The sequence below is a fragment of the Colobus angolensis genome, unplaced genomic scaffold, assembly GCF_000951035.1.
Source record: "Colobus angolensis palliatus isolate OR3802 unplaced genomic scaffold, Cang.pa_1.0 Scaffold172, whole genome shotgun sequence".
Classification (NCBI taxonomy): Eukaryota; Metazoa; Chordata; class Mammalia; order Primates; family Cercopithecidae; genus Colobus; species Colobus angolensis.
Genome location: NW_012114844.1, coordinates 4,671,660 through 4,697,276, shown reverse-complemented (window position 1 = coordinate 4,697,276; position 25,617 = coordinate 4,671,660). Strand labels below are relative to the sequence as shown.

Below are 25,617 nucleotides of genomic sequence, written 5' to 3'. Positions count from 1 at the left end.
TCAGCCTTCTGAGTAGCTGGGATTACCAGGCTGGGATTATACCAGGCGCATACCACCATGCCTGGCTAATTTTTGTATTTTTAGTAGAGATGGGATTTCGCCATGTTGGCCAGGCTGGTCTTGAACTCCCGACCTCAGGTGATCTGCCTGCCTCGGCCTCCCAAAGTGCTGGTATTACAGGCATGAACCACCGTGCCTGGCCTATAATCTCTTTTTAATGACAAAAATGTGCATACTTGTTCAAAGAAATACAAAACAATTTAGCCATCTATGACAGAAAAAGTGATAGGCCCTCTTTTCTACAAATACACATGCAAGGACTTAGGTTTTATTTTATTGTTGCAATTGCTTTTTATGAAAAATAAGGTGGCAGAGGGGAGAGGTCATGTTATTAACGTATTAATCACCTATAGCAAACCCAAAATGCTCCTGGGACCAAGTGGATAGTGTATCAGCATCATAGTAAATAATGTATTATAATACATAATAAATGAATGAAGTGCCCCAGGATTTGTAAGTGAAACCAGAGACAGTCTTCTTTTCCAGGAAGAAATGAGCTCACTCTTACTTTCCTTGAGACACATGGACCTTGGAGTCCACCTTTTGTTTCTCTGCTTTTGATAGAGACATGGAACAGCGCAATATTTTTCTTTTCTTTTCTTTTCTTTTTTTTTTTGCCAGGGTCGGTGGGGGACAGGGTCTCACTCTGTCACCCAGGGCTCAAAATATCCTCCAATCTCAGCCTCCTGAGTAGCTGAGACCATAGGTGCGCAGCACTAAGCCCAGCTAATTTTTTGTATTTTTGGTAGAGACAGAGGGGTTAGCCATGTTGCCCAGGCTGGTATCAAACTCCCGAGTTCAAACGATCCTCCAGCCTTGGCCTCCCAAAGTGCTAGGATTACAGGCATAAGCCACTGTGCCTGACCATATTTTTCCATTATACGAAAAACTACAGGCCAAGTGCAGTGGCTCACGCTTGTAATCATAGCACTTTGGGAGGCCAAGGCAGGGGGATTGCTTGAGGCCAAAAGTTCCAGACAGCCTGAACAAAAGAGAGATCTTACCTCTACAAAAAGTAGATCCTGTCTCTACAAAAATTTAGCCAGGTGTGTGAAGTATGTAAAGTAATGTGTATTCTAATTAGATCGATTTAGCCATTCCACAATGTATACATATTTTAAAACAACATATTGTACACAATAAATGTGTATAATTTTTGTCAATTTAAAAAGTAAAGTTTTTTAAAAAAGAAAGAAAAACTGCAGTGCAAGGGCAATGATAATTGTACCGACTGCAGCCTCAGTATCAAGCAGGCAGCAAGGAGTGGTTGTCATCCAAAGGGGACTGTGGAGGTGGGAGAATGCATACTTCATCCAAATGGGGTGGCCGCTCCTCAACTCTAGGATTTGGTACCCAGTAGGAATGGAGACCAAAAGTTACCAGAAATCTGGGTGTGTTTTAAATAAATTTAATAATTTTAATTTAATTTTTTTTGAGACAGAGTCTTGCTCTGTTGCCCAAGCTGGAGTGCAGAGGCGTGATCATAGGTCATTGGAGCTCCCAATTCCTGGGCTCAAATGATCCTGCCACCTCAGCCTCCTAAGTAACTGGGACCACAGGTGCATGCCACCATTCCCAGCTATTTTTTTTTTTTTTTAATTTTAGTAGAGACAAGGTCTTGCTATGTTGCCCAGGCTGGTCTTGAACTCCTAGTCTCAAGCAATCTTCCTACCTTGGCCTCCCAAAGTGCTGGGATTGTAGGTGTGAGTCACTGCGTCCAGTCAAATGTATGTTTTAAATCATATGACTCAAATCAAACCTAGCCATTAGCCAAATCATCCATCTTTAATGTTGGTGATATTAGCATGCCTGCCCCATTGTGTGCATGCTGTGTGGCTGTATCGTACTGCACGGTTGGGCCCTATCATAATTGACTCTGCCACTCTTCACTGAAGGATGCTCAAGTGATATCCAGCCTCCAGCCCTCCTTTTACATTTAGATTATTAGAAGGAGGTTTACCGGATCAAGGGAAAAGAGTGTTTAAAATCTTGATGGACATTTTGGACAGATTTCTTCACCTAATTTCTCCTCTCTCATCAGCTACATGGTTCTGTCTTTTTCCTGTTTCTTCTTCCATGGAGCCTGTGCTTTTGTGTCAGGTCATCTCACATCCTTCTTGGAAGGGGGGAATGAGGCATGGGAAGGGAAGGAAGGTTCATAGATCTGCAAGGTCAGTCTCCTATTAGCCCAGCTGTTTCCTGACAGGGACAAGAGCCCTGGCCCTGGAGGACCCCTTGTCACTCTTGGGAAGGGTGACAAGGCCTCCTAGCCAGTTGGGTGACCCAGCCCTTTCTCTGCACAAGCTCAGCTGAGCCAGCAGGGCCTGTCTGAGCCTCTAGACCAACTGGAAGAGGAGATCCTGGTAGGAAAGGGGCTGCCCCTGCCCTCAATGAGGCCCCCATCATCTCTTGCTCACTGCTTACTGAGCCCCTGCCATATGCTATGTCATTCTTTGACCATCACCACTGTCACCTCCCAAAAGAGTTGAGTGGCAGAGCTGGCATCCAAACCCCCACAGTTCCATACCTAAGTCTGCTCTGTTCCCATGGGGGTGCTGCCTCTCATGGTGAATTTCAAGGAAGACCCCGGCACCACATCTCCCATTTCCTCTGGGAAAGGACTATCATGCCTCCCGCCAAGTCCTGTGCCAGGCTCAGGCTGGTTGATCTTGGGCAGCCATGACCTCCAGCCACCGGCCTTTTCCCACCTTCCTGAGGCTCCCAGAGTGACCTTGCTAAACCCAGGTCTGACCTGCTCGAAAGCCCCCAACAGCTCTCATTGGCCACAGGAAGATGTAGATACCATGGCTTCTAAGGCAGGCCCTCCCCAAGGGGCTCGCTTACCTTTCCCAGCCTCAACACACACCTTTCCTTAGAGCCAACCTGAACTGCTCCCAGTTCCCTTTGGTTCCCCGCCTCTGTGTCTTTGCCTGTGCTGTGACTCTGCCTGCAATGCCCTTCCCTCCATCACACGTCCATACTTTACCGCCCTTCAAGGACTATGTGTTGCCTCCTCACTAAAGGCTTCCATCCTTGAGCCTAATGAAGGATGGGGTCATGGTCGGGGCTGCCTCTTCCACCAGCCTGGAGCTCTGGAAGTCAGGTTCCCTTCCCTCTGAGTCCTGGCTACCAGCAGCAACTTGGCCCCGAGCAGAGGCCAGGGCCCTCTTCTTTGGGAAGAACGAGCTGACCTCTGCCCAACCCTAGTCCCAGGAGGGCTGGAGACCCAGTGACTGTGTCTAGAGGACCGACCCAGGCCTTCATCTCTCCCCCACCTCACCCTTGCCCCCCCAGGGTGGCCAATGAGGAGGCAGGACACGTTGTGCTTAAGCACAGAGACAGGCTCCCAGAGCAGGTATCTCCTCAAGAGGGACACACTAGCCTGCTTTCCCATCCTGCACCCCTGAGAGACCTAGGTAGGGCCCGCCCTGCTCAGTGTCCTTCTGACCTGGGCCCACCACAGTTCAGTGGCCTCAGCCTTGGGTGCCAGCTGCCAAGCTCACTCCCGCCCTTGAGAGCTGAAAGAAGGGAAGACAGATGCATCTCCTACCCTGGGGTGCGCAATCCTCCCCCATCTTCTCACGTCCATGTGTTCCCACCTGTGGGCTCTGCTCACACTGTGTCCTCTGCCAATATCCCTCTCTATAGAAGAAGGGGAAGTCTCTGGACAATGACTTAGAAGGGCTGCTGGGCCTGGGTTTTAGCTACTGGCAAGGTGTGCCAAACGCAAGGCAGAACAGTCAGAAAGGGTTGCCCACAGCTGTTGAGCCTTGGACACTGGCCCTGCGACCCTGACCACATGCATGAGGCTGGAGCTGCAAGCCCTGGTCAGAGGCACATAAGGTTGCCTGCAGGAGCACTGCTCAGTGGGAGTGCTCCCTGTAGGTGGTGACAGACAATTAGAGCCTCTCTGTTGCAGAGTTTGGAAGCGACTTGCAGAGATCAGGATAGCCAAGCTGAGATAATGGGGTGGTGGAAGTCACAGCATAGTGAATGGAGTGCACAGAAGCAGGTGGTGGCAGCAAGGCAGGGAGGAGCTGAATTGCAACAATGCTGGTTGTCACCCTAGCAGGGAGCCAGGAAGGTCCATTCTTCCCATTCCCTGCTACCTCTTTTTTTCTTTTCTTTCCTATTATTATTATTATTATTATTATTTTGAGACAGAGTCTTGCTCTGTCGCCAGGTTGGAGTGCCGTGGCACGATCTTGGTTCACTGCAACCCCTGCCTCCCGGGTTTAAGCGATTCCCCTGCTTCAGCCTCCCAAGTAGCTGGGACTACATGCGCGCACTACTATGCCCAGCTAATTTTTTGTATTTTAGTAGAGACACCATGTTGGCCAGGCTGGTCTTGATCTCCTGACCTCATGATCTGCCCACCTCGGCCTCCCAAAGTGGTGGGATTACAGGCATGAGCCACCACTCCCGACCTCCTCCTAGCCTCTTTCTAAGCTTCTTTTCTTCCTTGCCTTTCCTCACAATAACCCACATCTCCTGAAGCCATCTGAACTCATCTCCTAACCTCCCTCTCTCCCTGGGTTTCTCCTAAAAGGAAAGAACCTGAAGCAACAAAGATATAATCAGGCAAATAGACAACACCCACTGTCTGGAAGGTGCAGTGCAGTGCAGAACATGAACTGGTACAACTTTCTTGGGGACAACTGGCAATATATATCCAAAGGTTTAAAACAGAAACATCCTTGCACTTAGCAATCATACTTTCCGGAAGTTACTCGAGGGAAGCAATCATAGACATGTACAGCGAGAATGTGGAGACGGATATCTGCACAGCTTCGTGTCTATTAGCAAAGCCATTGGAAACAACCCAAATGTCCAACAGGGGACTGGTCTCCTATTTGGTTCATTATGGTAGAGCCATATCATGGATTCCTATGCAGTCATTAAAATAAAGTACTAAAATAGTATTTAATGACATGTGGAAATGTTCATAGTATAACATCGAGTGAAAAGAGGAGCAAAATTGTGCATACAGAAATGCACAGACCACACTGAAAAGAACTGTGTTAACGTATTATTATTAAAAGGCTTAGCACATTGTGGATATTCAAGACATCTCTCTCTCCCCTTTGTACCTAGACTCTGAGCTTCTGATGCAAGCACTGACCTTGTGTTTGCTGAAAGAATAAATCAAATTAAGCATGTGATGCTTCTAGCTGCATCAGGAATACAGGCAGAGACCTCAGCCAGATGGGTCATCTTGGGAAGTTGGGGCAGGGAGTTCCCACACGCAGCATATCAGAGGTAGATGGTCCTTTTACAGACGAGAAAACTGAGTCCCAGAGTGGGCAGGGATGGCCAAGGTCATGGCAGAGTTAGGGGCAGAGTTGGGACTAGGCCTCAGTTGGTCCCGGCAGCTGCCTTGTGTCAGTAGCTGGCAGGCTGTTCAGTGAATGGAAGCTTGGGAGTCCAAAGTCTACTCTTCCCTGGATGGTGCCGGGGTGGAGAGTGTGCCCCAGTCCCCTGACTCTGCCATATGCTGGGCAGCTCAGAACCAAGCCTGAGGGAGGGATATGAGTGGGCCCAGGTCTGCTGTGGCACCTCTCAGCCTGCCTCTCTGAAGGTGGTTTCCTGTGGGTAGGAGGGACTTAGGAAATCAGGATGATTGCCAGTCCTTAACGTAGTCCTCATCTCCCCTTTGTGCCCCATCAACAGGGTGCAACCATCAGCTCTGTCCCAAACTAACATCACTGCTGCAATATCAGCCAAGAATGGGGCAGGACGCAATCAAGGTCTCTGTTGCCCAGCAAGGCATCCAGATCCCAGCAGGAGCTGACTCCAAAAGGCAACCAATGACTAGATCCAGAGCACAGTGGAGACCCCAGAAAGCTTACAGCCTGCTGCCAAGGCAGCACCACCAGCACACTGCCCGCCCACCAAGTGCCAAGTCAGCTGAGAGCCGGGGGTGGGCTTTCCCAGGCAAGGCTGGTACTCTCTGCCACCTCCCTCTCCCTCTCCCCCTTCCTCCCTCTGCCACTTGTCTTGGCCTGACCCTGGCTTGTATCTTATCCATCCACCCTTGATGCTGGGGGCCACTGGGCAGACAGGGAGCTGTGTTCTCTGGGGTTCTGGAATAAAGGCGTCTAAAGAGCAAAGGCAGTCACTCAATTAGCCGGGAAGGAGAACAACACAACAGCAGAGAGCAGGAGGCTGGGGCTGTTTTCTGTGGTCTGTGGGAAAGGCTGCAGGAAAGTAGCTAATTGTGCAGCTGGAAGAATAACTGGTCCTGAGGAAGAGGTAGATCTCAGACCTAGGACAGATCTCTCTCTGAGAATGGTCCTGCAGGGCACCGACCCCAAAGGCCTTCCTCCAAAGGCCAGGCAGAGACCAGCCCCAGGAGGGGCCCTCTCTCCAACACGGGACCCTGCGCTGAGGGCCAGCCCAATGCAAGACACTCTTGGGGATACAGAAGAGGAAGAGGCCACATTGGCCCCAGGACATGAAGAGAGATGAGGACAAGACCTGTCACAGAAGGGTCTGTCAGCTGTTCGGTAGCTCCTCTGTGCCTGAGGGGAGAGGGTCCCTGCAGCTGCCACTCCTGGCCTTCTCGACGGGGACTCAAGAGCTCTGAGTTCTGGCCACTACAGCAGAGTAACCCTGGGCAGACCCCTGGTCTCCCTGGGCCTCAGTTTCCCCGTCTGAATTACAATTGGGGTGGACAAGATATTCTCTATACGCTCCTCCGTGGTCATTGTTTTAGCTTTTTAATCCTGCCTCTAGGATTCCACTTGTCCAGGCCTGGACCACCAGGGTAAGGGACCCAAGATGGGCTTTACCTACCCCTGTAAAGGTGAGAATGCTCAGGAGATGTGCAGGAGACCTCAGGCTGGGTTTCCATCCACTGGAGAGAAGCCAGGTCTGAGCAAGAAATCGGGCATCCCAGCCAGAAGCCCTGGGCTGACCTGCCCCAGACCTGTTCCACATGGCAGGGTCCCAGGAGGGGACACCCAGGCAGTGTCTGAGGCTGTCCAGGCAGGGGCTGGGTGGGTGCCTTGACCCCTGTGGAAAATGTTTCTCTAAGGACCCCCAGAGATTCACTCGTTTTGGCTGGCAGGGCCAGGATTACCTGTTTCCATATCACGGAGAAGGAATCACCGGCACTCATTTCCTCTGACCTTTGGAAAGCCTTTCCTGCCAGCCCCTACTCCCACCCCCATCAGAGGCGGCCGGGACAGGTAGGTTCTCTGCCTTCCGCTATCCCAACGGCCTCCTCCTGCTACCCAGCCTCAAACTGTGAGCTTCTTGAGGACAAGAGTTGTATCGGGCTTCTTTCCGGCTCCCTAGCTCATAGCTTCAGCCTGAAACACCACCCCTTGCGATGTTTGAGAAGGGTTGGAGTGACAAACCGAGGGAGGCCCAGCAAATCCCTTGACCCACAAAGGGCTTCACTGGACTGGAGACAAGTGGGGCTGAGCACCTAGCTTCCCAATCTCAAAATCTCCTTAGTGAGTGTGGGAGTTTCCTAGGGAGAAAGCGAGTGGGGAGCCAGCCCTGGCCAGCACCTCCAGCAGTTTCATCCCCAGCAGCTGCTCACCCCGGGTGCCCTTCCCTCTCTTTGGTCTTGATGCTACCCTTCTCCAGCTGGGCTTCATGCTTAATATAGAGAGGCCAGCAAGTAAAAAGTAATGTGTCTCCAGGGCCCAGCACAAGCCTGCCTTTGTGTGAAGGTCAGATTCCAGTGTCTCTGTGGCCAGACTTTGTGCAGCTGCTCCCTGGGAGTACAGCCATCAGGGCAGCTCAGAGCTCAGCCTAGGGACCAGAGCTCAGGACTTCAAACTTTTTGGGAGCTCAAAGAGATCTGGGAGCCTCCGAGGGCTCCAGAGTGAACCCTGATTCCTGTGTACAAGACTCCAAGAGCTCCCCAGAGGAGCTGCCAGGGTCTGCAGTTAGATGGAAGGGAGGCAGGGGCTGGCCAGACCTGGGAGGGCCAGACCTGGAAGACCAGACTGTGTGATGCCATCTAGGTCCCAAAGAGGCAGTGTGGCCAGTTAAGAGTTCCGCCTCTTACTGGTTGTATGACTCTGAGAAAATCACTAACCCTCTCTGAGCTCCATTTCCTCTACCAAATGGGAATGATACATATGCTTTCCCTGCTGCTGATATGAAGATAAAATGAAAGAATACAAGAAAGTCTCTTAGCACAGGACTTGGCTCTTCTTATTCAGGGCACAACTGTGTGGGGAAGGAGGACTTTCAGTTCTCCTAATCCCACGAATCCCTCCTCCCCAGCAGTCTTTGATAGGGATAGTTGCCTTTTCTCAGTCTTATCAAAAGTGATTTGTGAAAGGGCAGCTCCAAGACCCCTCCCAATCTGTGCCAGCCCCAATCCCCCTTCTTGCACAGAGACTAGAGCCCAGGGCTCCCAAGCTTCTGGGGAGTCAATGAGAAAGAGTCCAAGCTCCGCACCAGGCCTGGCACGCAGTGGACACTCCATCCATGAGAAACTGGAACTCATCCACACTCTAGCGCAAAGGCTCCTCCTCCACCCCCAAGGACACCAGGGCTGCAGGAGAGGGTGCTGGGCAGAGCATGGCCCCCGAGCCAGGTCTGTGGGAGCCCATGACGCCTGCTCAGCACTGCTCTGAGAAGCACCTGGGATCCCTCGGTGGCCTCTGCTCTGGGTGCCTGCTGACAACCACGGTTCCTCCTTAGCCCCTCCCAAACCGCCCCTTTCTCCTTGTCACCAGCCCTGGAAGCTAAACTCCCAAAGGCAGAGCACTCAGTCTAGACCTCTAGGCCTAGAGGGAGCTTGCGGTTCTGAGGACAGCTGGAGGTCCTTCTAATGCAGGAGGCCCACTTTGCCCCCACAGCTCCCAGAGAGCAGCCCTCCTTCCTCAGCCTGTCCTTGCCCTTTACAGAGGACCTGTCTGCCCTCAGACTGGGGGTTCTTTGAGGGCAGGAAAGAAGATTGTCCATCTCAGTCTCCCTCACAGCCCAGCACACAGGATGGAGGATCCTGGGGCATGTGTACCTTGGCCGTCCCTGTCCGCTTCCCAAATTCCTGATACACTAGATCGTGATGGCCTTGTCACCTCCCCTGCAGCTGCCCACCCAGGCCCTGCCTCGCCATTAAACTTGGGGCCTTCTCCCTGCCCCCCACTGGCCTCTGGATGCTCAGATGCCTCTACTCCAGCACTGTCTGAAGGCACTCTCTCTGGGACTCCCTCCCCTGCTTGTTTAAAACCTGCCCATGCTGCGTGCCTGCTGCTGCAAGGCTGCCAGACGACAGCCATTCAGATGAAGGCATTGAGGCCCACAGGGCTGGGGATTACATGTTTCTCCCTGGGGATGCCAGATGCTTTTCTGGGGCTCCAAGGGACATGGAGCCTCCCCCACACTGGCTCTCTTCCTGCCCTTTGAATTGCAGGAATGCCAGTGCCATCACTCATGCTCAGGACTTGCTGAGCTCCAGGGTTTTTCTGTGGCCCAGGCCCCTGGTGCCAACACCTGCTCTTTGAGCACCCCAGAGAAGGGATTACAAAGTCTGGGGTGTCTGAGCCTAAGCGAGCTGGTGGGACCTGCTCCACATGGCTCAGCAAGTCAGCGAGATGCCTTGGAATCCTGGGAGGATGAGCGTGGGAGGCTCCCTGAACCCAGCTGGCCCTGTTCCTGGCCTCTCTCCGGTGTCTTTCAAACTATTCTCAGAAACCAGTTGATCCTCTTCTTGGCCCAGTCCCTTCTCCTTTATCTCTGAGGTGAGGGTGGGGGGCATGAGAGGAAACACCCACCCCCACAGTTCAGGCCAGATCCCTGCCAAAGTCCCCCAAGACACTCGGCCTGGGAGAGGGGCAGCTGACCTGGCGGCATTGACCCTCTGCGCTGGGTACCTATTGTTTTCTTTTTGTTTTTAAATTTCTATGTTGTTACAGTGTTGTTGTGTAGCCAATAAAAGTGCACAAAAGCTGTATTATTGTTATCATTTTGATGACTCCTCAGAGTCAGAACAAATAACTCTGCCTTCCTTAAGGCACAATTATTTGATGGTGAAGATCAAGAAAATAATATGTAATGTTTCAAGCCTCCAAAACAAATCTTTCTAGTCGACACCTGTCTAACTGCCCCTTGCCCCAGTTAACAAGGCCAAAACTCCCAAGGCATTGCTTATCTGGGCTTTCTCCTGTCCCTCAGCAACCCTGTGCTAGAGATCCAAGTTCCCAAGGCCTGGCCCCAGATGATATCCTACCCGTCTCTATCTCTGGCCTCTCTTCTTCCCAACTTCCTTGAAGAAGAAATCTCCCCACACCCCCATTCCTTTCCATCACGCCCGGCCCTGATGGTGGCCATAAAGGAAGGGGCTTGGTGGAGTCCCTGGGAGCGTGGAGACCAGCAAGATCCCCAGCTGCCCCTTTCCGCGGTTCTGTGTGGTGGTCCCCCACACCACCCACCCCTCCAACATACCCAGCACAGTGCAGTTTCCTGCCCTGCCCCACCCGGCAACCCCCAGCTGGCTTACCTGGAGCATCCCACTGGGCATTATTCACCTTCTCTGGCACTGAGAGCTTGAGAGCATGGTTCAGGGACTCTTTGGAGAGTGGCTGCCTGTCAGTCAGTGAGCTGGGGTGGTGAGGGGACCAGGAAAAACATTCATTAGAACGTGGGGGACTGGCCTGGGCTCAGGGACTCTGGCCTGGCACACATCTCAGCACACCCAGGGGGACACTGGCACCTCTATCTCCCACAAATGCTAGGGCCATCCACAGAGGAGACCCCAGTGGGTCAGGGGACAAGACCTCAGTGGTTGTAGGAGCTAACCCTGCTGCCACCCAGCCTCCCTGTAGGCTCTGAGGGCTCGGGAGAAAGGGAATTCAAGGCCTTCTGTGCTCTACTTCCTGGTGTGACCCTGGGCAAGTTCATGCCTCTCTCGGGGTCTCAGCGCCCCCATCTGGTTGAGGAAGGGGCTGAGGTCTGCACTGGGAGATTCTGAACACCACTCCTGGAGAGGGCAGACTTTTGGGGTGGGGCTGCCCCCACCTGTCACTCCCTGCACCCACCAGTCCCTACCCATGCCCAGAAACTCTGAGTGGGGCTGCAGGTGCTCATAGTGCTCTCAGGGGTCCCTATTCCGGCCCCCAGTGAGGGCCTCCCCTCTTCCATGTGCCTGTGGGTGCACCCCGTGTCTGTTCACTCCATGGAGAAGGCAGGCACAGGTCCAGGGAGACCTGAGGCCCAGGGATTTGTACCTTCACCCCTGACCCAGATCCCCTTTGCCTCCCAGGCTCAGTGACCCTGGCTAAAGGGTCTACCGTTCTGGCCAGCCCGAGTTTCATGGGTTTCTGGGCTTTCATTATCATTTCAGCCTGACTGCCCTTCAGCATCATTTTTCCTCAGGGTTCACCTGGCCAGACCTCAGTCTCCTAGCTGGCTGAGCAGATGGATTTCAATACACACTTCAGAACTGCAGCAGGATTGTACAACTCCAGAGACACATTTCACAGTCAACAAATATGTAAACAGAATCCACGGGAGTTGTGCAGCATGCAACCTGTGCAGCTGGTCGTGGTGTCCCTGAGGGAAGGACCCTGGCTCCAGGGAGTTCTGTCTGTCTGTCAGTCAGGGTGGGGCTAGCCCCGTACCTGCCCAGTTCCCAGGAAGCCGGGCCAATTACCTGCTTCTCACATTCAGCCTTACTCCTTGTCGGCACTGCAGGTTCCGAACAAAACTAAGTTTGTGAACACACCCAGGCCCACCTGGCAGCAGTCTGTTTAAAAACCTGAGATAGGTTTTAAAGTGAAAGATATCAGAAGGTTAGGAAGGGAGGGGAATGGGGAGAAGGGGGATGACTGGGGAACTGAGGTGGCGCCACTCTTGGGATATTTGTGAGCAAGGCCTGGGCCACAGGGCTGGAGCAGCCTTTCCATTGCTATGGTGACCCGCTCCAGGGAGGTTGTGGAAAAACTGAAGAGATGGCAACGCGTGCTTCCGGGGCGAGGTCTTCTGTGCCGGGCAGACAGAGGCGCCTGAATGCTGCAGAACTCGTCCTCCTGACTTTGGATCCTTGGTTACAGCTCTCTGGGATAGCCAGATAGAAGCTACCTCCACTTTGGGCTGCAACGTTACCAAACGGCCCCTGAGCTCTGGGTTCAGGCAAACCAGGGACACGTACACTGCTAGGCTCAGGGGCCCACACTGTGATCATCTGCGGAAGACTGTGAATTTGGTTGATGTCCCTGCCCCATCTCGGCCTGTGTCCTCAGAAGACAGTGGACAGCATCCCAGGTTAGAGTTAGCAGCTCTAATTAGCCTCTGAGATCACCAGCTGGGCAGCCACCTCCACATTAGCCAGGCAGGAGGCTGTCCTTGGCTGTAATGTCCTACCATCTGAACTGCTTCCTCACAAACAAACCTGTTTTTAAATCCTCCTAATCAAAAGGTATGGACAGCACTTCTCTCCCCATAGAAAATTAGTGTAAACTGGTTCTGGTTTTAAATAGCTACACAAAGACTAAATGAAAAGCCACCGAAAGAAGTCAAGGGTCAAGCGGACTTATCGTGATTAGAACCTTCTGTTTATAGGGAGGTTGAGGCTGTTGGCAGCACCTTCTTGCTGCGGGTGGGTGCCTTTTCCTGGAGGGCCAGCACCCAGTGCGGTGTCAAATTTCTTGTTGCTCAGACACTGATCTTGTCTAGCAGCCATGGTCAATGAGAGGGTGGACCCTGGCCCTCTGCCAGTATCAGTTTAACAAGAACATCTTGCTTATCCCTGTGGCTGGTCCAAGGCACTGATTCAACTCTCTATGCCCTATGCTTACAGAATTTGGGGCACATGATTAAGAGAATGTCAAAATGAATTCCAAAATTCCAAATGAATTAAGCCTGATCTTTTCCTTAATAGGGGCCTTGAGAGGTAGTCCCTTTGAGAAGATGTCATCCAAAATAGAATATGCTAAACCTCCAGTAACATCCTGTTCACTCAGGGTTATAACCAGTAACAGGCTTTCCTGACCTGACTTGCCACACAGAAACAAGTGAAACTGCTCAGGCCATCTGCCTCTCCTCATTGTGACTGCTGTCTCACCTTCGTTGTTGTTAGTAATGGTAGTCTTTCAGTTTTTATTTTGTATGTATGTATTTATTTATATTTTGCAGACAGGGTCTTGCTCTGTTGCCCAGGCTGGAGTGCAGGGGCATAGTCACCACTCACTGCAACCTCAAACTCCTAGGCTCAAGCAGTCCTCTCATCTCAGCTTCCTGAGTAGCTGGGACTACAGGCCTGCACCACCAAACCTGGCTAATTTTTGTATTTTTGGTAGAGACAGGGTCTTGCTATGTTGCCAAGGCTGGTCTCCAAATCCTGGGCTCAAGCAATCCTCCCGCCTTGGCCTCCTAAAGTACTGGGATTACAGGCGCGAGCCACCATGCTCGGCCATTTTTTAGTTTTTCATCCTCTCCCCTGTGACTAGCAGTCACTTCTTGCTACTTTGTGTGCTGGCTTCCAGCAATTCATCTCACTCCTACATTGCCATTTCTTTTTGTAGCAGAATAGAAAACAGCCAAGCTCGTTAGAACTGTAGGTTATATCGGGGGACATGTTCCACAATGGAACCTATCACGTTGTCCTCGAAGAAAAGAAGCTGAGGTTTGGGGATCCGCCCCTACTCTATCTTGACTCCTCAAAAACATTTTGGGCCCTACTCCTAATTCTTGCTGCTATTCCAGGAAGGATAGGTGGCCATAAATGATTCTACAGGTGAGTTGATATTACTGTCATCATGATCATCATAAGCATGCTGAAGGTGATTAACATATTATTCCTGTCATTCTGGAAAATTATGCTCCTTCTGGAAGGCAGTACTCCAGAGGTTGGCAGAAGTCACCTAACATGATTGAATGACAATAATGGTGGGAGAATGGCCTGAGGAGGCTGACTGGCTTCTGTTTGCATTTTGAATTCCCAGGAGGAAGAAGAGCCTACAAGGGTGGCCCTCTTTCACCCGGATGAGAACAAGGATTCATCTCTGACCTCAGCTCACATAAGCACACTTTAAGCTCACTGCCTTGCTCTCCTTTCACAGAAAACAAAAACACTTTATCAGCACCTACCCAGCAGCACGGGAACAAGAAAACAAAGGGCGTGTTTGACCAAATATGATGTAAGATGTGTGTGGGGGGCAGAGGAGCCTGGGAGCGTCTGCACTGTGCCTTTCTCTTAACCATCTCTTGGTGGATTGGTGTCTCCTTACTCCTACCTTCCAGGGCAGCTGATGGGAACCATTTGCACACAGAGCCTCCCAAGCCTCCTTCAGCTCCTCTTCCAGGAAGCCCTCCGAGATTTCCCCAACACCCTCTCACCCCTATGGACCTTGGACACTCAGGTTTGGGTTTCGAGAGTCACACATGGCTTGAGAGCTGGGGCCACTTCTGATTCAGCTCTGTCCTCTGGCCATGAGTACTCACTGTTGGAGCTCAGCACATACTGGTTGGACCTAAACCTTCTCAAGTTGTCGCTATGTGTGAGACACATAAATTGAGGAGGACCCTCATTTCCCATCTGAACACTTCATGGATGAGGATCCGTTTCCTATTTATTTCTGTTGCCCTTTCTTCTCGCTTAGCCTTCAGCAGCCAGGCCACTGTTGTGTATGAAGTAGGTGCTCAATGAATGCTTTCTTGAAACAGGATAGCATCAAAGTTCACCAGTCTGTCTGCCTACTTGGGCACAACTCACTTTACTAGCTGTGTGGCCAAGTCACAGATCCTCTCTGGCCCTCGGTTTTCTGCCCATATCCTGTGGCTATTGCAAGAAGGTGATATATGAGAAGTGCTTAGTACGTAGTCAGCTCTCATCATTATTACTCACGAGCTTTCATGGATCTTTGGGGGCGCAAGAAGAAAAAGATAACTTGGCAAGATTGAGAGGGTGACCGACAGAATGAAAAAACCCTAAACCCAAGTCTGGGGGTCCAGGTTCCGTGCCAACTACTTTCCCTGGGAGACTGGCTGGGGGCCAGGAGGCGGGGGAAGGTGGGCTCCTTGTTCCTTACACAGTCCTCATAATGGAGCTGGCAGACCTGAACAGGAACACCTCTGGCATGGTGCCTGGGGGGTGGCTGCAATCTGTGAGCTCGCCCAGGAGAGAGCCAGAACCTCAGAGAACGTGTCACGGAGTCCCCCCGGGAGAGCCACAGCAGCCCCAGAGAGGCCCAGCTCCACCGGACCGCCCTGCAACAGAGATACAGCGTGAGTCACCGCTGGCAGCCTGGTTGGGCGAGGGGACAGCTGCCCTCTTTCCTGGCCATGACTCATCTGCTCCTGGAGTGGGACACCTGGCTGTAATTTACAGCCCGGCCTCGTAAGCCCACACCTTCAGATTCAAAGGAGAACACCTTGTAGCAGGTGGCTGCCTTGGGGATGTAGTCTCCATTCCCCATGGCCAACTAATGAACAAATAGCTAAAATCTCCAGGACTCCTGCTTTGCAGAGACTTCTGGCTTGCTGTCACTTCTGGTAGTTCTCACCTCTCTCTGCTCGGTGAGCAAAGCAGAACTGACTCCCCAATGGCTGGAGAATGTTCTCCATGGAAGGTGTTGCCTGACTAGTTCCCCATATCCTAACAACCCCCAAACAAGGAGAAGAACAACGCCTCCTCCAAACCCCATAGTGCTAGTCACACAGGCCTGTGAACAGCCTGGTGCTCCCAATAGCAACAATATAGTCTGTAATGGCGATTCACGCTGGCTTCCCCATCACCCTGCGTGGCGGACTCCGCGTCCCCTGCTTCTCTTTAGTCTGCATGGACTGCCTCACCTCAAAGATCGAGCCTCTGGCAGCTCTTTCCTAATTGCCAATTCCCAGCCTGAGGACCCCCATAGAGGACTCACGGTAGAGGGTGTGCCTGGGGATCTGGCTGCCCCAGGGTGCTCACCTTCCTCCTTCTTGCACCTGGCAGGCACAGGGCTCAGCATCCCTTCTGCTCCCTCAGCTAAGGCATGCTGAGTATGGGAGCCAGCGGCTGTGGGTGCCCCAGGTTCCGGGTGATGAGGCAGTGGGGTTGGGCATGAGTGGGGACCCGCCCCAGCCTGCCCTAGGGCTGCAGTCGAGGTGTGGCCCCAGATACCTCTGACCTACATGGCACGGGACCCAGCTGCCCACCTGTGTGGCTCTTACATAAGAAGGGTGGGCAGCAGGAGAAGGGCCTGCCATTGCAGGCAAGAGACACAGTTTTTTGGCGGTCATCCTTGGCAGAACCTTGGGAGACATGGCTCCTGCCACTGGGTCCCCCAGGGCTGGGCGAGAAGTGCGTCTTTTTGTTTGGTTTGGTTCTTTACTTTTCTTTACTAAGCACATGTACTATGCTGAGCGCCTTGGGTTGGCTTCTCCCATTCTCTCCATGGCCCTGCAATGTAGGTTTTATTAATAGTCACATTTTCCAAAAGAGGTGATAGAACACTAGACTTGCTCAGTGTTGCCCAGGCAGCAAAAGGCAGAACTAGCATTGTGAACAGGGGTCTCCATGGCCCGCTCTGAAGCCAAGATGCTATGTACACAAGGTTTACCCAGTATGTGCATGTCATAAAACTCAGCTAACCACCCCAGCTCCCCCTATTCCCTCTAGAGAGCCCCTATTCCATGGTTACAAATATCCCTGCACCTTGCCCTGTGCCTTCTAATACCCCCTCCACCCTCCACCTCCTCCTTCACTACAGGGACTAGCCAGTCTGTGGCAGCAGCCAGCCCCCACCAGCATCTTCCTGCTTCCTGGAGTTTCCTGGGGGCTGTCCCTGGTGATCTGCCCACCTCTCAGCCCCCTTTCCCCCTTACGGAGCTCACACACTCCCTCATCTTTAATTATTACCTGCAAGCTATAACTCCCAAATTCCAAACTGCCTCTGGCATGAGTGGGGGTTAGGTGAGGTGAAAAAATGGAGGCAGCCATAGTCAGTGTTAGGGGGAAATTTTAAGCTCTAATTATTATTATTATTATTATTATTTGAGACAAAGTCTCACTCAGTTGCCCAGGCTGGAGTGCAGTGACTCAATCTCGGCTTCTTTCAGACTCCATCTCCCAGGTTTAAATGATTCTCCTGCCTCAGCCTCCTGAGTAGCTGGGATTACAGGTGTGCACCACCTCACTTGGCTAATTTTTGTATTTTTAGTAGAGATGGGATTTTGGCCATGTTGGCTAGACTGGTCTGGAACTCCTGACCTCAAGAGATCTGCCCACCTCGGCCTGCCAAAGTTCTGAGATTACAGGCGTGAGTCACCACACCCAGCCTCAGCCCTAATTTTAAGGCCAAGGGGCAGGGCACAGAGGCAGCAATTGGGACAGGGGTTGTTCAAGGTCCTCCACCTGGTCAGATGGCAAACGACTGTCATATTGCTACCCTAAACTGGTAGGTCAATGCCAGCACTCTAACTTCAAGAGAATTCTACCCTTCACCAAATTTCAATTCCATCTCAGCAATTCTTGCCTGTTGCCACTTCAAGACACCCTGACAGTTTGACTCAAGTACTGGTCTTGAGCCTCTGATGCATTAGGAACCCTTTTAAGAAGTTACTGGGAGCCCTCCCATAGACCCCCATCAAAGCACTTTGTACCCCAATGCTCTCTTGCTGTTTTATGTTCTCACAGGACTTTGGAAGCCCACACTATATTAACAACCCCAATCCTACTGAATCCCAGGAAGGAATTCAGACCTCTCCTTTGTCCTGAAGAGCTAAAGATGAACTTGTTTCTCTTCTCCCCCTCCCTCTCTTCTGGTGAGGGCTGAGCCATGATGTTAATGAATGGAGTTGTCACTGATACTTGACGTTGGTAGAGAATGACAACAGAAATGTCCTCAAATGTCCTTCAAGGCTAGCTCTGGAATCACAGTGTCCAAATTGATGAGGTTTGAAAATCCCAACAGTGGCCGGGCTTGGTGGCTCATGCTTGTAATCCCAGCATTTTGGGAGGCCGAGGCGGGCAGATCACCTGAGGTCAAGAGTTTGAGACCAGCCTGGCCAACATGGTGAAACCCCGTCTTTACTAAAAATACAAAATTAGCTGGGCGTGGTGGTGCATGCCTGTAATCCCTGCTACTTGGGAGGCTGAGGCAGGAGAATTGCTTGAACCTGGGAGGCAGAGGTTCCAGTGAGCCGAGATTGTGCCATTGCACTCCAACCTGGGCAAAAAGAGCGAAACTTGAAAGAAAGACAGAAAGACAGAAAGAAATAAAGAATAGAAAGAAAAAAGGAAGGAAACCTCAACAGTTATTACGCCAGCACATGGCTCATTCCAAGGTTAGGAAGGCTTGGGAAATGTGTTATCTACCCTTTTCATCTCCTTACAAAACCCAGTAGCTGACCTGCTGTGGTAGAGCCGCCTATGACACTCTTCAGACCTCACCTCCTCTGGGAGGGACCTCAGCCCTCATGCTTCTTCCTGGAGCTGCCCTGGCTGATCTCCTCCCAAGGCACTTAGTATTTAGAAACTGGATATTGTTTCTTTAAAAAACATAATGGCCTGTCATGAAATAAAAATATTAATTAAGCCCTTATTCCCAAAGTTGGAATTGATTTCTCCCTGCCCCAGTGACTGACAGTTCCCTGAGGATCCTCCCTCCTTCTATGAGTATTGATTTAGCACTTCCTCTGTGCCAGATGTTGCATGGGACGAAGGGCTAAAGTGACAAAAATGGACATGGTTCCTGCTTCGAAGATTTAGATGATGGGATCGATTAACAAAGATGCATTCTTTGCAGGGTTGCTGGGCCCAGGCTTGGGGAGGGGGTATAATGATGTTAAAGGAAGAAAGCTGGCAAGGAGTAAAGGTCTGATTATTTAATGGGAGACAGTGTGGGAGGCTAGTGCGGAGGAGAGGAGTCAAGGCCAAGGTGATAGACGTGGGCTGTGGACCATCCCCAGTCTTGGTTTTCCAGCTCACATAGGTGGGGTTTTAGGCTGAGCAGAGATCTTCTAGGGACGTATAATCTTTCAGAAAAGTTGAGGGCAGGGGTGGTTTAAGATATATCCCCTTGAATCCACCAGAAAGAATATATTTGGAGCAGGTACCCTGGAGTCCTTGACTGACTGAAGCCCCCAGCAGAAGACCCCAATGGAAGTGTGTTTGCTGAGAGGCCTCAGTCCCCAAGGCTCATCTCAGCTCCACCTTGGCTCCTGCCTGGGTGGGTGGGGCAGCCCAGCCAGCTCACTTCTTACCCAATTGGCAGTGCTCATAGTGTCCAACTCTGTCATGCCAAATCCCACAGCCTGCTGTATACAAATAAATGTGTCAGACATCAAGTTCCACTTCAGAGCCCTAAAGGAGTTGGTAAGCAGCCTGGCTGTACCCAAGACAAAGTTCTCTGGGCACCAGAACATCAGAACATCTGGCTTCTAGCCCAGGCTCTGTTTCAGTTTTGTGACCTTGGGCAAGTCCCTGGTTCTTTCCGGGACTCTGTTTCCTCAGATGTCACAGATAAAGGGCCTTGTCATTTTCTATCTGTGACTGGTCATCTAGGGCTCCAGGCTGAAATCCTGCTGCATCAGGTAGGGACAAGGCTGCAAAGTTGGGTATTGCCAGGCCCCCAGGCCCAAGGGGGCAGAAGAAAACCAGACAGGAATAATCACAGTACTAGCTAGTAACTAACACATACCCAGCACTGCGTGTCAGGCAATGTTTCATGCAGCTTACACATGCAATCTTTTTAACAGCCCAATGTGGTACTATCACCACCCTCACTTTACAGATGAGGAAACTGAGATACAGAAAAATTATGGAAATTGCCAAGGTCCTTTGGTTAGCAGAGTCAGAATATAAACTTGGGCAAGTGGATTCCAGAGTTTATGCTCCTAACAAGCCAGCCATACCCAATAGTCTCAGGCCTATTGGGTGACTGGGGTGGAGCAGGATAGGGACAAAGAATGGGAAGGTGTAGAGAGTGAGGCACTTCAGGGTCCTCTAAACCCCTGCATCCAACCATTCAACATCAGACCCTATTGGAAAATGTTTATATAAACATTGTGCATATATTAAATCATAATCCAGGTGTTTTCATATGTTGTTTTGATGACAGACACAGAGAATGGCCAGTTGGTGGTTTTGGTCACCACAAGAAGGGCAGTGTGATGCTCAAAGCTGACATAATTCCAGCCCAAAGCAAAGGCTACTAGAAAATCACCATCTCCCCATTGCTTGTCATTTTTATTTGAAGTACCACAAGTGACTTTAGGTACTCCTCTCCTAGGAGGGCCTTAGTTAACCCATCTGTAAAATGGGGGAAGGGTGGATGGGACGGCCTGTAAGTCCCAGCTCTCATGATAGGTGATTCTCTACCTTTCTTCCAGGGAGATGAGAAGAAGAAAGAACCCTGCCTATTCCTCAGACTCCAGAGGAGCTTTATGGGGGTGGGGGTGACGGTAGGGGTGAAGCTGGGGTGAGGCTTCCGCCAGCGGGGGCGTTGTGCTCTGCAGTGGGCTGGTTCTGGCTCACAGACTTGCTCCCTGCCATGGAGAAGCCCAGGGTTTAAAGAGGAAGATAAAGAAACACATCCGCAGCCTGTACAAGTAAGAGGCAGCTCTGAATGTGGCAGGCAAAGGGGTCAGGCAGTGGGGACACAGAGCAGAAGGAGCCTGGCCTTTTAGGGGAATATTATTTCACTTTTTAAAAAGTGAGAACTAACATTTGCTGAGCACTTAGTATGTGCCAGGCACTGTTCCAATTGCTTTACACAAATTAATTCATTTGATTATCTCTATCAAGTGGGTACTGAATTATAATCCCTATTTTATGGGGAAATGGAAGCATAGAGATATGAAGTAACTTGCTAAAGGTTATACAGTTAGTAATGGGGATGGTTGAGTTTCCAATCGAGGCAATCTAACTTCAGATTGCATCTCCTTTTTTTTTTGAGATGGAGTATCGCTCTGTAGCCTAGGCTGGAGTGCAGTGGCGCGATCTCGGCTCACTGCAACCTCCGCCTCCCAGGTTTAAGCAATTCTCCTGCCTCAGCCTCCAGAATAGCTGGGATCACAGGTGCCCAGCATCATGCCTGGCTAATTTTTGTATTTTTAGTAGAGGTGGGGTTTCACCACGTTGGCCAGGCTGGTCTCGAACTTCTGACCTCAGGTGATCTGCCCATCTCGGCCTCCCAAAGTGCTGGGATTACAGGCATGAGCCACTGCACCGAGCCGCATCTTCTTAACCACTACCATATGCACTGCCTAAATTTAGGTGAAGCTCTATGAGGTCCTTGGCACCTCTCCATACAGCTCAGCAACACAGGATTTCCTAGGAAGCAATTGACTGGAATTGCTTAGCAGAGTGGCTAACATGCTTGGTTATTGTGCATGGTGGTGCGTACCTGTGATCCCAGCTACTTGGGAGGCTGAGGAAGGAGAATCGCTTGAACCTGGGAGGGGAGGTTGCAGTGAGCCGAGATTGTGCCACTACATTCCAGCCTGGTTGACAGAGTAAGGCTTTGTCTCAAAAAAAAAAAAAAGTGAACTTGAAGACAAAAGAGTAGAAATTATTCAATCCAAAGGGTAGAGAGAAAAAACTATTTTTAACTTGAACAGCACAAAACATTGTTGAATGAAATTAAGGAAGACCTAAATAAATGGAAAGACGTCTCATGATCAAGAGACTTAATATTGTTAAGATGGTAATGCTCTCCAAATTTATCCACAGGTCAACACAATTCTTATCAAAATCCTAGCTGGCTTCTTTGCAGAAATTGACAAGCTAGTCCTAAAATTTGCATAAAAATTCAAGAGACCTGACGGGGCACCATGGCTAATGCCTGTAATCCCAGCACTTTGGGAAGCTGAGGCGGGTGGATCACGAGGTCAGGAGATCGAGACCATTCCTGGCTAACACGGTGAAACCCTGTCTCCACTAAAAATACAAAAAATTAGTCGGGCGTGGTGGCGGGGGCCTATAGTCCCAGCTACTCAGAAGGCTGAGGCAGGAGAATGGTGTGAACCCAGAAGGCGGAGCATGCAGTGAGCTGAGATCACGCCACTGCACTCCAGAATCTGGGCAACAGAGTGAGACTCTGTCTCAAAAAAGAAACAAAAGATTCAAGAGACCTAAAATAGTCAAAACATTCTTGAAAAAGAACAAAGTTGAAGGATTTGCACTTCCTGATTTGAAAACTTACAGTAATTAAGACAATAAGGTACTGGCATAAGGACAGACATATAGGTGAATGAAATAGAATTAAGAATTCAGAAATCAATTCACATTTACAGTGAACAGATTTTCAAGAAGGCTACCAAGACAATCCAATGGGAAAATAAATATCTTTTCAACAAATAATGCTGGGACACATGCCAAAAATAAATAAATAAAGTTGGATTCTTTCCTCATACCACAAACAAAATTAACTTAGATGTAGCAAAGATGTAAAAGTAAATGCTAGAACTGTAAAAATATTAAAAGAAAATATTAATAAATCTTTATGACTTTGTGTTAAGCGAGCTTTTTTAGATAAGGTAAAAAAGCGCACAAACAAAACAAATAAATTGGACTTAATCAAAATTAAAACCTGATGTGCTTCAAAGGACATCATCAAGAAAGAAAGTGAAGTTAACCCACTGAATGGGAGAAAACATTTGCAAATCATACATGTGATAAGGAAATTATATCTAGAATATATAAAGAACTCATACAAATCAATAAGAAGACAAATAATCCAATTAAAACTGAGCAAAGGATTTGAATAGACATTTCTCCAAAGAAGATATGCAAATGTACAACAAGTACATTAAAAGATGCCTGACATCGTCAGCCACTGGGAAATGCAAATCAAAATCACAGTTAGATAGCACTTCATACCTGGTAGGATGGCTATGAATAAGAAGATAATAACAGTGTTGGCAAGGATATGGAGAAATTAAAACCCTCCTATGCTGCTGGTGGGAATGCAGATACTTTGGAATACCATCTGACAGTTCCTCGAAAGATTATGCATAGAGTTACCATATGATCCAGCAATTCCACTCCTTTGTATATACCCAAGAGAAATAAAAACAGATGTTCACACAAAAACTTGTACATAGTCGAGTGCAGTGGCTCATGCCTGTTATCCCAGCACTTTGGGAGGCCGAGACGGGTGGATCACAAAGTCAGGAGATCGAGACCATTCCTGGCTAACACGGTGAAACCCTGTCTCTACTAAAAATACAAAAAATTAGTGGGGCGTGGTGGTGGGCGCCTGTAGTCCCAGCTACTTGGGAGGCTGAGGCAGGAGAATGGCTTGAACCCGGGAGGCGGAGCTTGCAGTGAGCCGAGATCGCGCCACTGCACTCCAGCCTGGGCGACAGAGTGAGAGTCCGTCTCAAAAAAAAACAAAAAACAAAACCAAAAAAACTTGTACATAAATGTTCACAGCAGCACTTTTCTTAATAGCCTAAACATTAAAACAACCCTGAAGGGGGCCTGCCCCTCCACACCTGTGAGTGTTTCTCCTCAGGAGGGATAAGAGACTGAGAAAAGAAATAAGACACAGAGACAAAGTATAGAGAAAGAACAGTGGGCCCAGGGGACCGGTACACTCAGCATGCAAGGACCTGCACCAGCACCGGTCTCTGAGTTCCCTCAGTATTTATTGATTACTATTTTCACTATCTCGGCAAGGGGAGTGCGGCAGAATGGGGTGAACAGGGTGACAGTGGGGAGAAGATCAGCAGGAAAACATGTGAGTGACAGAATCTGCATCATAAATAGTCATAAATAAGTTCGAGGGAAGGTACTGTGTCCAGATGTGCACGTAGGCTAGATTTATGTTTCTCTTTACCCAAACATCTCAGTGTAGCAAAGAGTAACAAAGCAGTATTGCTGCCAGCATATCTTGCCTCCAGCCACTCGGTGGTTTTCTCCTATCTCAGAATAGAACGAACAGTCGGCTTTACACGAGACATTCCGTTCCCAGGGATGTGCGGGAAGCAGAGGCCTTCCTCTTATCTCAACTGCAAGAGGTCTTCCTCTTCTACTATCTCCTCAGCACAGACCCTTTACGTGTATCGGGCTGGGGGATGGTTAGGTCTTTCCCTTCCCACGAGGCCCTATCTCAGGCTGTCTCAATGGGGGGAAGCCCTGGACAATACCCAGGCTTTCTTGGGCAGAGGTGCCTGCAGTTTTCCGCAGTGCATCATGTCCGTGGTTAATAAAGAATGGAGAATGGCGATGACTTTTGCCAAGCATACTGTCTGCAAACATATTGTTAACAAGTCACATCCTGCACAGCCCTAAATCCCTTAAACCTTGATTCAATACGGCACATGTTTCTGTGAGCACAGGGCAAAATGGAGTTTCTTATGTCTACCTTTTCTACATAGACACAGTAACAATCTGATATCTCTTTCTTTTCCCCACACAACCCAAATGTCCATCAATTGAGGAATGGGTAAACAAAATGTGGTATGTCCACATAATAGAATATTACTTGGTCATACAAAGAATTAAGTACTGATACACGCTACGACATGGATGAATCTTGAAAACATTATGTTAAGAGAAAGAAGTCAGTCACAGTAGCTCATATATTGTATTAGTCCACTTAAATGAAATGTCCAGAATAAGTAAATCTGTAGAGACAAGCTGTAGCAGATTTGTGGATTCTTAGAGCTGGGGGGATTGAGGAGAAACTGGAAGTAACTACTAATGGGTATAGGCTTCCTTTTTTAAGATAATGAAAATATTCTAAAATTGGTTGTTAGGCTGGATGCGGTGGCTCATGCCTGTAATTCCAGCACTTTGGGAGGCTGAAGTGGGAGAATCACTTGAGGGCAGGAGTTCAAGACCAGTCTGGGAAACATAGTGAAACTTTGTCTCTACAAATCATAAAAAAAATTAGCCAGACATGGTGGCAGGTGCCTGTGGTCACAGTTACTTGGGAGGCTGAGGCAGGAAGATCACTTGAGCCCAGGCAGTGAGCCAGGTTTATGCCACTGCACTCTAGCCTGGGTGACCCAGTGAGATCCTGTCTCAAAATAATAATCTAAAAAAGATAATATTTTAAAGGCAACCAAAGCAGAGGTGAGGTGGGATGGAGTGGGGAGGACACATTACATAAAAGGAAACTGATAGAAATGATAACTGACTTTTCATAAGAAACAATGAAGACCAAAAGATATTGTAACAGTATTTTAAAGTGCTAAAATAAGTAAATGATCAAGCCAGAATTCTTTTCCAGTAAATATATCCTCGAAAAATAAGGTGAAAAAATGACATTTTTATTTAAATAGAAGATGGGAGGATTTGTCACCAGGAAGCTGCTGAGGTTGCTTGAAATCTTACCTGCAAATTATTTAACACTTGTCCCAACAATAGGTAGAATCTCATTTCCCTCTCTTAGAATCTGGGCTGGCCTTATCACTGGCTTCTAACTAACACAACGTGTGGGAAGTAACCTATATGACTTCTAAGGCTAAGTCATAAAAAGCAATGCAGTTGCCACCTGACTCTCTTAGGGCACATGCTTTTTGGATCCCTGACCCACCATGTCAGAAGTCTGGCTACCTTGAACGAGTGATGTTGGAGTGATGTTGGAGTGATGCTACATGAACTTGCACGTGAAGAAACCACACAGAAATAGAGGCGCTGAACAATGAGAGCACATG

General features: G+C 49.6%; 1 protein-coding gene across 3 annotated transcripts in view; it reads right to left on the bottom strand.

Annotated features, from left to right (window-relative positions):
- The window catches only part of ACSBG1 (acyl-CoA synthetase bubblegum family member 1), a 65,282-nt gene that overhangs the window by 28,410 nt on the left and 11,255 nt on the right, over window positions 1-25,617 (bottom strand). For 2 of the 3 annotated variants that reach the window (XM_011938428.1, XM_011938429.1), the window contains exon 2: window positions 10,529-10,629. In XM_011938428.1, the coding sequence (XP_011793818.1) occupies window positions 10,529-10,629 (101 nt within the window). Of the gene's footprint in view, window positions 1-10,528; window positions 10,630-11,680; window positions 11,786-15,056; window positions 15,235-15,937; window positions 16,004-25,617 lie in introns of those variants that run through there. The other variant, XM_011938427.1, reaches the window with a different exon arrangement.